The sequence below is a fragment of the Pristis pectinata genome, chromosome 9 (assembly GCF_009764475.1).
Source record: "Pristis pectinata isolate sPriPec2 chromosome 9, sPriPec2.1.pri, whole genome shotgun sequence".
Classification (NCBI taxonomy): Eukaryota; Metazoa; Chordata; class Chondrichthyes; order Rhinopristiformes; family Pristidae; genus Pristis; species Pristis pectinata.
Window position 1 is genome coordinate 45453807 of NC_067413.1, and position 12443 is coordinate 45466249.

The following is a 12443-nucleotide window of genomic DNA, read 5'->3' on the forward strand; positions in this document are numbered from 1 at the left end:
CTGCACCGTCCGGGCACAGTGATCAATGAAGTGAATCAGAAGCACAAAGTTGGTTTACAATCAATGCAACCGTGCAATACCTGTTTATTGGACCTATGGTAATATGGTAATAGCTTTTATAGTAATAACAAATGCTGCCTATATCATATGTAAAGAATACAACACATATTAACAAGTTATAATAAACGCAACACGTATGTAACAATTCATAATACATGAATCAAAAATCACCAACGGGAAATGATGCAAAGTCTAAAATCTGTACATATCTCCTCTCCATTTCGTTTCATAAACTGCGCACAGTCCACGGTTTACGCTCCGTTTCGCTAAACACAGAGTTCTGAAGCAAACCCCCTTTGACAACTGGGGATGGTGTAATCCAGGAAGCGGAGTTCAGAATAAATCAGGTGACACGCTCCGTCTCCCTGCTGAGATGGAATGAGCCTCGGAGCTGGCTGAATAGACACAGGAGGAGCAGCAGAAGAAGCAGGGTTAGCGCACACTCGAGGGCTCAAACGTGGAGCTGCCGGGAGAAAGGGCTCCCAGCTGATAGGGACTTGCTCAGCAGCGGAAAAGCGACACCAGCTATGGCTTCAAATTTTAATGACATAGTGAAGCAGGGCTATGTGAAAATTCGAAGCAGAAAACTGGGGGTGAGTAGAAATCCAATGACAGTGGCTTGTTAACAGCTGGTTTAAACAAAATCTTAATTGATATAAGGGAGACGGTCTTGGTGGGTGTGGATGGGCTTTAACAGCTGTAGCGGAAACTGTATAGTAACAACAAAAGCAGTAAGGTTGCCTTCAGTGTGTATATTAAAAAGGAGCTGGTGAAATTGAACTTTCCTTTTATCAGTGTGATTTCTCATCTGTCAGATTCGGTGCGTTTCCCACTGATAGTGCGGAGTTTCTGAACGAGGAAATTGTCATTTATAGATTGTCCTATCCAGGAATTATGTTCTCAGATTCGTGCTGTGTAGAGGGGAAAACATCGAAGTTAAACATGACACTAAATGTTCTTTTTATCGAGAGAATTCCACCTAATTATGCTCTCGGTATTTGCTTGTCTGTAACCAGTGTGTTGGCTGTTTCTACATTAGAGCAGCTATGATTTAAACGTCGGTCCATCCTGTCGGAATTTAGTTACATTAGTAAAATAATTGATCAATAACTTTGATCCTATTTTGTCACATAACATATCGCCTGCTTTCGTGCAATACACATCACAGTGAAATCATCTTGTATATGAAATAAATTGGACCTGATGCCAAAGTTGGTTTTAACTAAACATGCAGATTTTACTGACAAGTGTCAACTTAGGATTTTGTGTTTTTTTTTATATATTGTTTCTGTGTGTCAGCACTTTGCTTGCATTAAGTGTTGTTTGCATATGCAGCACACCTAAATATCTGCTACCCTTCCAAATGTGTCGCATTGGACTGCTGAACCTTGCTGGCAAAAAAGACATAAGTGTTGTATCAGGAGAGTCACAGGAGAAGAGCTATTGAACGCAGATCTGAGTGCATTCGTAGCACTTGTTTGTTATTTTGGAGTATTACAGTAAAGGAGCTAGGCAACAAAGTTCTTTTATTATAGTAGTAGCTTCAGGAACTTGTGGCACTAACAGCATCAAAAGTTGCTCAGAGGCTGCAGTTTAAAGATGCTTAACTTTATAAAATTTAACATGTTTTCTAGCTCCATTTATGTCAAGAACTTTAAAATATGTTCATAGAGGCCACTTTGAATTTGCTAGCTTCTCCTCCATATTGCACCTCCGGTAACACAAATAATTGTACAGTTTGTGATATGGCTTGTGCAGGCAGAGCTGAACAAGAATGACTTCTGCATTGTGGTGAAGACTGATGAGATGGTGTGTTTTCTCAGGAAGTTTCACTTGCTTGCTCTGATTCTTCTGACTGGTTTTCAGCATGTGTACATTTCCACTTTGTCTGATTGTGTGAAATGTCCTATGTTGCCCAAAGGAACCTGGCACATGCTCATTTATCCCGCTAATAGTGACTTCACCCATGTTTATGCTGTGCAGGTCAATGCCTTGTAACATGTGCAAGACTTCAATTTGCAAGCAATTGTTGCAAGAAAGTTGGGAAGGTGTTGTTGAATCTGTGCTGCCTTGGGCAGTGGTTTGAAGCATTGCCTTTAAAAGGGGAGGAGATGCAGATCTGGGTAAAAGCATCTGAAATGAGAAAGAAGGTGGTGTTTCCTAACCACTACTGAGAAAAAAGCTTGCTGTGGAAGCTAGCTCATAAACAGATAATCTACAATTCTTTATCCCAGTCCTTGGCCATCATTGTCTTGATTAGATACCAGTTTGTACTGGTACAGAAAGTAGTTTATTTGATGGGTTACTTAAATGTCATTTAGGTAACAGAGTGGTGGGTGCGTAGAACGCACTGCCAGCAGAGGTTGTGGGGGCAGATACATTAGGGACATTTAAGAGACTCTTGGATAGACACACGAATGATAGCACTCCATTTCTCTATGTGGGAGGGAAGGGTTAGATTGATCTTGGAGCAGGATAAAATGTTGGCATAACATTGTGGGCCGAAGGGCCTGTACTATGCTGTAATGTTCTAATTTCAAAATTAAACAATCTTAAAAGTATTCATAGAAGTACACTTTATTTAAATCTATTAAGACTGATAATCTGTGTGTTTAAACTGTGCTATTGTTTTAACTAGATCTATTAACTTGCACACTAGTTTTATTAACCTTTGTGATTTCCACATTTATGAACAAGATTATATATGAAGAGTTGTAGAAGGGTGGTGTGAGGGTGATTTGTTGTCTGCTTCTTGGGGTGATAGGATCTAAAATGGCAACAGACTTTTAAGACCTTCTGAAACTTAAGTGGCTTGCCATAAAAGTGTACTGTTTTTTAAAAATCATAAATTGTGACAAACAATATTGACAGGGCTGCTACAGATACACTCATGCAACTTCAGGGGTTGCACCTGCCTAGGAATATGAGGCAGTTTATCAGTGATGAAAACAGGGTTGGGATTGGTCTACGAAGTTGTTCCATTGCTCAATGGCTATGTGGTTTCTTGAATGAATTCCTCCTTTGGGTATTGCTTGGAGTCTCTTGCCTTTTATTTTCTATTCAGAATACACATAAATTTGATGGCATTCAATTAAGGTTGTATTAAAGGATGGCTTAGTGAGTTTATGCAGTGAGTAAGAATGAGTGAACATAAGAAATAAGAGCAGGAATATGTCATTTATGGGCCTTAACTCTGCTCTGGCATTGAGTCAGAACATAGCTGGGGCCTGGCTTCACTTTCCTGTTAGGATCCTATAAATCTTGACTCCCTACGATACCAAAAATCTATCCCAGAATATACTTAATGGTGGTCTCCACAGCCATTTGAGATGAGGCTTTCCTAAAATCCATGCTCCCTTGAGAGGAGAAAATTCCTCTTTATTTTGCTCTATTTTAAATGGACAGCCCCTTATTCTGAAACTATGCTCCTTAGCTCTGAATTTCCTTGCAAAGTGAAACATCCTCTAAGTATTTATTTAATCAAGTCCCCTCAGAATTTTATGTTCCAATAAGACCAATTCTCACTCCTGTAAATTCCAATGAGTTTGAGTCCAACTTGCTCAACCTTTTTTTGTCAACCCTTCATCCCAGGAATCAATCTAGCGAACCTTTGCTGAACTGTCTCCAATGTAAGAATATTCCTCAATTAAGTAGATAAGTTCTTAAATTTAGAATGGGGTATAAAGAAATTAAACTACATATTGTCTATCTTCACAGAAGGCCCAACAAACCTGACAGAAATACTGAAGGATCAAGGGTCTTGCGAGAATGAGGAGTGAAAGGCAAATACTATTAATTTAAAAAAAAGTACTAGAGAGGTTAGTGAAATTGAAAGGCAATAATTCCTAAAGATCTGATGATTTGCATCTCAGAATTTGAAAGAGTTGGTTGTGGTGATATTGAATACATTAGTTATCATCTTTCCAAACTTTATAGATTCTGGAATGGTTCCTGCAGATTGGAACTTAGTATATGTGACTCTGTTATTTAAGAGGTAAAGTGGGGATCTACCAGTCTGTTGGCCTAACATGATGAATAACTATTGGCCACCACTGTGCTTGTGAATGTCGGACAAGGTGAGGAGCAGGCCTGATGGTGATGCCTTTCACAGTTAAGTAGTATAAGAATAGTGCTTGTGAACATGGGTTTTCATTATGATTTCTTTGGTGAAACATTTGATAGCTTCTGTCATTCCTAGAATGATAGCCCTGTTAGGAGCCAGAATTTCAAAAGGGGATAGTTAAGCAAGAGGATTGCATCCTTTTGGGAAAAGAAGGCCAGTGATGAAAGACTGAAAGCAAATGTCTCGTGCTCCTCATCACAGATTACCAAGTGTAGTCTTGTTTACCTACTACTGTACCCTGGTGTTTGTTCATTCTGTACTCTTGATGAGATCAAATCTCTGTTAAAGCCAACCTTTCATTTGACAGGATGGGGTTATTCTTTACAGAATCCACTCTACCGAAGGTTTTATTCACTGTTGAATGCAGGCTTGGATTTAAAACAATGCTGCAAATAAACCTAAGAGCAACAAGCACTAATTTTAACTGAAATGCTTTGTGGGTAAATGGTGTTTTGTTTAATGGGTGACTCAATTATGCACTCCTAATCCTAAAGGTCGCCCTTAGCCCTGTCAAGGACTGGGTTGTATTTGTAGACTATGGTGGCAAGCCCACAAATTAACCAATCTGTTGTTTGTTAACAGTCAGATAGTGCAAGTGCCATTGATGCCTGCTTTCTAGTCTACTTAGGAGACAAATATAATAACGAAAGGAATAATGAGCCAAAGTTTCTGTCTTTGTGCTCTGTTTAAAATGGAGGGAAGAGGTGAGAGATTGCTATTCCCTCTGTCTACCTGCATTGATGGTGAGGGATGCACCCCGCAAGTGCCACCTCTCTTCTGGCACCAACATAGCATGACCACAGCTCCTAACCTGTATGTCTTTGGAATGTGGGAGGAAACCGGAGCACCCGTAGGAAACCCACGCAGACACCCTTGGTTTTTTTTTGTTCTATTGAAGCAAAAATGCCTCAACATCAACTATTCCAATATGAGCAATAATTTCACTTCAGCATATTTTAATGTTTTCAAAGGCATCACCCATGATTCTGCCTCAGCCTGCTGTGGAATAGTAGGATGGGCATTCTGGCTGTGCTTATCTGCAGGTTCAGCCATGCCAATGCAGCAAGTTGCCAAGAGAATGTCAGGTGCTTCCCAACTGGGAGGGAAAGTTGGAGAGCTGTCCGTCCTTGTGAACCTCCAAGCAACTTGTATTGCTGGCAGCCTGACTGCAGATAGTTCTTTCTCCTCTGAAGACAATGCAAAGCATTGGGTGTACATAATGTGCACCTGGATGGGATTTCTCCACATTAAAAGCAATCTATAAATTGTTAGTTGATTTAAAAAAAAACTTCTATTTTTCTTGCAAAGCTTTATAAGCTTCCAGACACATTGGAACATTGCTGGAAATGGTTAACTATTTTCAGGGGAAAACCATGCATGAGGTAGAAGTACAAGCTTTTGTTATTTCATGTCTACTTTAATTATCAGTAAATGACCTTTGTTATCATATAAAACTGAATGTTGATGCTGTGGGTTAGGGATGATCAAGCTAATTAATGTACTCCACGTACCTCACTTTTACTTTGTGCCCACTGCTGTTTGATTAATTGAAAAAAGCAACTTGGAAATGGATTCAGCTGATCATCATCCACTTCCTCTTTTGGATGATCTTTCTGATTCTGCTGAGTTTAGATCCTCCACTTGTATTAGAAGAATGGGGCTGAGGAATTGCTTTGGGATTTTGTCTTTGCTTCAAAATCCAGTCAGCATCTAGACTGGCTAGTTACTCATCAGAGCATGCAGCCTTTTCTATGCTTGTGGGACCGACCTGAGCTAATCAGAAAGTGAGGGGAGTTCTTGTGAAGCTGTGCCGCAATGTAAATTCAAACAGTGCAAATCTAATAAATACAGATACCACCACAGTATGGTCTGAAGTGAGCCTTGTAGCGTCTGTTTCCAAAGCTCCTTGCTGAAATATCTTTAACAAAGGTTTGGTGAGGTTTTGTGCCACTTTTATCTTTTTGGTTTGCATGTAACATGTACTTAGTATTTCTAATAAACTATTATGTATGGAAGTGTGTTTGGGTGATATTCAATGATCTTTTACAGAAATGACTTTTTTTGTCCACTGTTACCTGTTTAAAATTAGTATTTGTTGCTCCTAGATTTATTTGCAGCATTGTTTTAAATCCAAGGCTGTGTTCAACAGTGAATGAATCCTTCAGCAGAGTGGATTCTGTAAAGAATAACCCCATTCTGTCAAACAAGAGGTTGGCTTTAACAGATTTGATCTTATCAAGAGTTCAGAATGAAATAAACACCAGGGTACAGTAGTAGGTAAACAAGACTATACTTGGTAATCTGTGATCAGGAGCATGGGACATTTGCTTTCAGTATTTCATCACTGGCCTTCTTTTCCCAAAAGGATGCAATTCTGTTGCTTAACTTAACAACCCCCCCCCCCCCCCCCCCCTGAAATTCTGGTTCCTAACAGGGCTCCTAAAGCATGAGAACAAATGAAATAGGAGTAGGTTCTATAGGTCCTTGAGTCTGTTCTCTGTTGAATAATCATGTCTGCTGCTCCTCTGTGATCACTTTCCAAAGTGACCACCATCTTCCTTGATTCATTTAGTGTCAAATAATTTATCAATGTTTGGCTTGAATATACGAAACAACTGATCCTTCTGGATAGAGAATTCCAATGGTTTGGAACTCTTTTTTTAAAATTGCAACTCGGTCCTAAATGGCAGATTATCTTTTTGGCTCTTGGTTTTTGACTCTCCAAGCAGAGGAAACTATCTTTTGGCATCCATCCTGTCAATCCCACTCAGAATCATGTGCATTTCAATGTCACATTAATTTTTTTAAGCTCTAATGAGTTATGTACTGTGCTGCTGCTGCAAAAGGCTAATTTTTATGGCCTGTGTATGTATACCTATGACAACAATGAACTTGAATGGACTCCTCCTACTCATCACCTTTTCATTGGACATACACCAGGTGTAAATTTATGCCTATAATGGCTTCAGAATTTATTGTGACACAACTGATATATCCAGGAAGTGGAGATTTACTTACAAGCCGGCAAGCTATCTATTTACGTGGTGAGTTTTAAAACTCTTGGTGCAAACTAAATGTCCATAGAACCTAGATTCTTTGAGAAGTAGGACTCCACATGATTCCATTGTAATAGTAGGATACAACATGCAGTTGCATGTATGCAGTCACCACATGATCACTTTTTAAAGATGGGGAAAACAAGTAACAGCAATGTACACTTAATGAACAGTAACTACAGATCCTTGTGAACACTTCAGATTTTGTCACCAACTTCAACCAAATATCTCTAGGGTTTGCAAACCTTCTGTTGTGGTTCTCACCTGCTGCTTAACTTGACTTGCTGTGTGGGCTTGGAAGGTACATGCTCATGTTTTGCTTGAATCTGTGTTCTTTATGATTCATGACAAAATGATGCTTTTTGACTTGATGCTTCCATTCAACTCCAGAAGGAACGTTTGGTGGAACAAAGCTGAAATTGGTTCTCCAGCTCCTCTTTAAGTGTTCTACAGATGTATACCCCATGGTAGTAAGTGAAGATTTTCTACCCTTCAAGAAATCCGCCTTGTAGTTTAGTCTGAGTCTTGAACATTCCGGATGAATTTGCTGCTTGAGAGATTCTGTAATAATCTTGACTGACTGTGGTCAATTCTGGTTGCTTCCATTTGAAGGTGGGTAATGTGAGGAAACCAGAGTACCTTTTGATACCATTCCGTTTCATAAAGATTGTGAGCAGAAGTTCAGAAATGAGCACTGGGTGAACCATGACGTGAACACATTGATGTCAACTCATTTATAGTATGTTCTGCAATGGTATGAAAATCCGTGTTTCGCTTCAATCCGTTTTGAATGACTATCAAGTAGGGCCAGGAAAGTGGCATTCCCTCTTAGTCTTGTACACTATAGGCTGCAGTAGTGGCTTAAAAAGGCATTTTTGGCGGCTTATTCCTACAAATTTGGCAAATACTGCATTTCCTTATTAATGATTTGTTAACTGTCAAAATAAGGCCAGTAAACAAAGCTGCTTGCAATTGGTTTCATACTGATTACAGTATAATGTTTTTCAAATCTTTTCTTTTATTGTAGTAGGTATTAGTGGCCTTGGACCCAAGGGATTCAAGATAATTCATACAATGACTATAGAATGGTTACAGTTCTTAATCTATACATGGGTCAAATTCTGCATATCGTTTTAATATCTGTTCATTATCTCATTTCAACACTTTCCATTTTATCAGCATTTAATGAGCAACTCTCACTTACTTTCAACATCTGCAGTGATGCTCTGCTTGGAACTCTGTGCTTGATTGTATTTCCAAACTGCAACGGAAAGATTGTCCTTTTTTATTTTTGCACCCTTGATGTCACCAGAGCAGGTCTTACTGATCTTTTATTTTATTTTGCTTGTAACGTGTGATCTGTTACTAGGGTTAGAACTGAACAGTCTTCTTAAAAAAAAATTCTGGAATTTATTGATTACAAACACTGTTCCAAGTGTTTCATTCTTAAATTGTGCTCACTACTTGTGGGTCTATGAGAAGCAAAAGTGATGGGGTTTGTTTTGCCCATCGACCATCACATGACTCATTACTGCACCAACATCACAACTTTATGTACCACATGCCAACTTAAATTTGTGCAGAGAATTGTAATGAACAAGGAGAGCTTCAATTGTGGATAAGATAAGATATCTACATCGAAACACAGTGAAATGCAACTTCTGTGCAGAGTGTTCTGGGAACAGCCTGCAAGTGTCACCACGCTTCTGGCACCAATGTAGCATGCCCACAACTTCCTAACCCATGTGTCTTTGGAATGTGGGAGGAAACTGGAGCACCCAGAGGAAACCCATGCAGTCACAGGGAAAACGTACAAACTCCTTGCAGACAGCAGCAGGAAATTGAACCTGGGTTGCTGGCACTGTAATAGCATTACGCTAACCACTATATATTTTCTTGCTTTCATTTGTTACTTGTTGCATGTCCATTTGCAGCCCTCTTCCTTACATGACATCATGGTGTTTGCAATGTCATAAGGCCTGGAAAGAATGGCACACAGTACTGCACCATCCCTAGGAATGACCATGGCTCTGCCACACTTTCAAGCTTTGGCAACTTGATATCCTTGACTTTTTCTTTTCACCTTGTAGGTCATTGACATCAACCTTCACACCAAAGTACACTACTGCTTATGGTAAATGTGCATCTTCTGCATAACTTCAAGGCTCACCACATGACTGCTGTTGATTAGAATCACAAAATGAACACCTGAAAGAAAATGGCATACTCCATACTTAAAGATATTGCAACACTGTACCACTTCCTAAAGCAAGTATACTTTGTGTTTGTGGAGCGCTAAACAGCACAGTGCTTCAGGTGTGGTCTTGCTAAATCCTGATACATTGCACCACCTTCAATCTTGTATACCAAACACTTTTTTTTAAAAAAAAGCTACCATACCATTTGCCTTTCTAGCTTCTTGCTTTTGCTACTGTCGAGTTGCTATATGAACCAGCACACCAAGATCACTCCTGTGAGCTAGTATTTATTAGATTATCAATTATTAAATATTTGTTTTTTCAGCAGAGCTCATCCGGAGCATAATCTTGCATTTTTCCATACCAGTCTATAACTGCCTGCTTCCTGTCCATTTGCTTAATCAGTTGCTATCCCTTTGCTGTTACTTTTGCTGCCTCCTCGTGGTTTAACTTTCATCAGTAAAATCTTAGGATAAAAAAGCTTGGGTAAATGATTAGGAATGTATAATGTAAAATCTGCTGTAAACAGCTGAGGACCTGCTGATTATCTTTTGAGATGCCTGCTAGAAATGAACTGCCAACCTGGAAGTACTTTTTTTTTTATTTTGATTCTTCTTGTTCTTTCATCAATCTCCTTGCTATGCTAATACATTATCCCAACCCATGGGCCCTGATTTTTATATAACTACCTTTTTGAATTATGACTTATCTGGATTTTGAAAAGTAATCTGTTACATTTTATCCATTGGTTCTCCTTTTAACTACCTTGCCAGATACAGCCTCCAAAAGCACTTCATTAGATTTATCCAGTCTTTTTTTTCCCCCTCTCTCCCATGAAACTACATTAACCCTACTCGGTCATATCATGGTTTTTCAGTTACTATGAATTCCAACATTTTCCTGACAACTAAGATGATCGACTTGTTTGTTCTTTTTCCCCCACTCTCCATCTTGGATGGCAGCATACATTTTGTTGCATCCCAGTCCACTGAAGAATGTTGTTAATTATTGAAGTTAACATTAATGGGTCCAGTGTGTCTGCAGCCACCTCTAAACTTTTAGTATGTATGTCGGAGGTTTCAGGGGATTTAACTTCTCCAGTGCTTTCTCATCACTAATATTAGTTGCCTCTTAAGAGTCTCCTCCTCTTGTAGACTCCAGGTTCCCCTCTATTTTGAGCTTGCCATCTGAAGCAATTGCTTCCACAAATTCTGTTCACCGTGGCCTTTTAATTTTTCCTTTCATAAAAAGACTGGATTGAGTGTGAAAGGGATGCAGAGATCTGGTATGGTTTGTGGACTTAAATTAAAATGACCTTTGGTTCCATAATTTCACGAGGCATATTAAATAGACTACATACAAACAAGATTGCAGATATGACAGTTAATATTTTTGTTAGTGACATTGACTATCTATTCCTTCCCAACTCCCTCCACGTTCCTTGTTACATTCACTGATAATTCAAAGTGTGGCGTAAGCCATTGTCACTCCAGATTTGTTGGGTGTTGATGTAGAAGTAATGATGTGTTCTTTCATCTTGAAGTCTGGTGTAGTGACCTAGATGAGAATTGATGCTCTTTCAAGGTCTGCTCAGTGGACTTTGTTTTAAAGTAGCAGCCAGAATGCTGGACTTCTTGACCCCTCAATTGTTAAGTTAACATTCTTATCACTGTTTTTGGTATTCATAGCCGTTTTCTGCTGAGGCTATAGCTGGAATCCCACCAGGGAAAACTGACATTCATGGCTGATTGGTAGCAGAATTTGCTAGTTAAACTTCAAAGCAATACATGAGATCCATTTATGAAGGAAGTCAAACTTTTCTTTTTTTATTGCCACTAGATGGAAAGGAAACTGCTTTAAAAGGATTAAGAAAAATAGTGAATAGTTCTGTTGTAATGAATAGTTTTTTTTGTCTGATGGATTTGTAACTCCATAAAATGTCGAATGTTTCTGAGACGTGCTCCCTTTCAGCATTGTTTTAACAAGTTCATTGCATGATTTTCAGATTGGTACAACAAATGTTTGAAAGCCATATCAAGTCTATTTAATTAATCTGGAAAGGGTATATGTATATGCAGCAGTGAGACAGTAAAGCACCTTGGGAAGAATGTGGAGACACAAGACTTCAGATGCTGGAATTTGGAGCAAAAAATAAGCTGCTGAAGAAACTCAGCAGGTCAGCCAGCATCCATGGAGGGAAATGGACAGTTGACATTTTGAGTCAAAATCCTTCATCTGGATTGAAAGAGTAGAGGGGAGATAACCAGTGTAATGGGGGATGGATGGGGCAAGAGCTGGAAAGCAGTAGGTGGACCCAAATGAGGTGTAGTTGATTGGCAGATGGGTAGAGGAGGGAAGGATGTAGAGAGTGACAGAAGCTGCAAGGTGATATGTGGAGGCAACAAAGTTTATGATAAGAGGAACTAAATAAGGAAAGGATGTTGGGCAGATGGGAACAGGGGAGAGAGGACCTGGTGGGAGGAGTGTATGGGTAATGGGCAGATGGAGTAGGTGGGAGAGGGGAAAGAAACTGGGAGATAGGGCACTAGGGTGGTTTGGAAAGAGGGGTGTGTATAAGAGGGCCTGGATAGATGAGAGAGGGACTGAGGAGGAGTGGGTCACATGAAATTGGATAATTCAGTGTTCATTTGCCCCACCCCTCCTCAACTCTTTATACTGGCTATCTCCCCTCTACTCTTTCAGCCCAAATGATAAGTTTCAACCCGAAATGTTGACTGTCCACTTCCCTCCACAGATGCTGCCTGACCCACTGAGTTCCTCCAGCAATTTTTTTTTGTTTTGGACAGAATATGTTCAGGTTCTTGCCCATGAGTGGATCTAATTGTCTGACTGATCCTTGCAAGGTACTGTTGTCACTCTCAGCTGGTTCTGTGATCTCTTCAGCTGGATTTTTTTTTTATCAGGTATATTTGGTGGTCTATCAATTGCTCCTCACTTAATCCTTCAGATTCCTGTGAAATAATGATGAACACACATCCTAACTAA

The 12443-nt window shown here is 39.5% G+C and overlaps 1 protein-coding gene across 1 annotated transcript in view; it reads left to right on the plus strand.

Moving 5' to 3' along the window:
• The first annotated feature begins 450 nt into the window (after nt 1-450).
• dok6 (docking protein 6) overlaps nt 451-12443 on the plus strand; it is a 369202-nt gene continuing 357209 nt past the window's right edge. The window contains exon 1 of the mRNA XM_052024026.1: nt 451-653. Coding sequence (XP_051879986.1) covers nt 588-653 — 66 coding nt within the window. The 5' untranslated portion in view covers nt 451-587. The remainder of the gene's footprint in view (nt 654-12443) is intronic.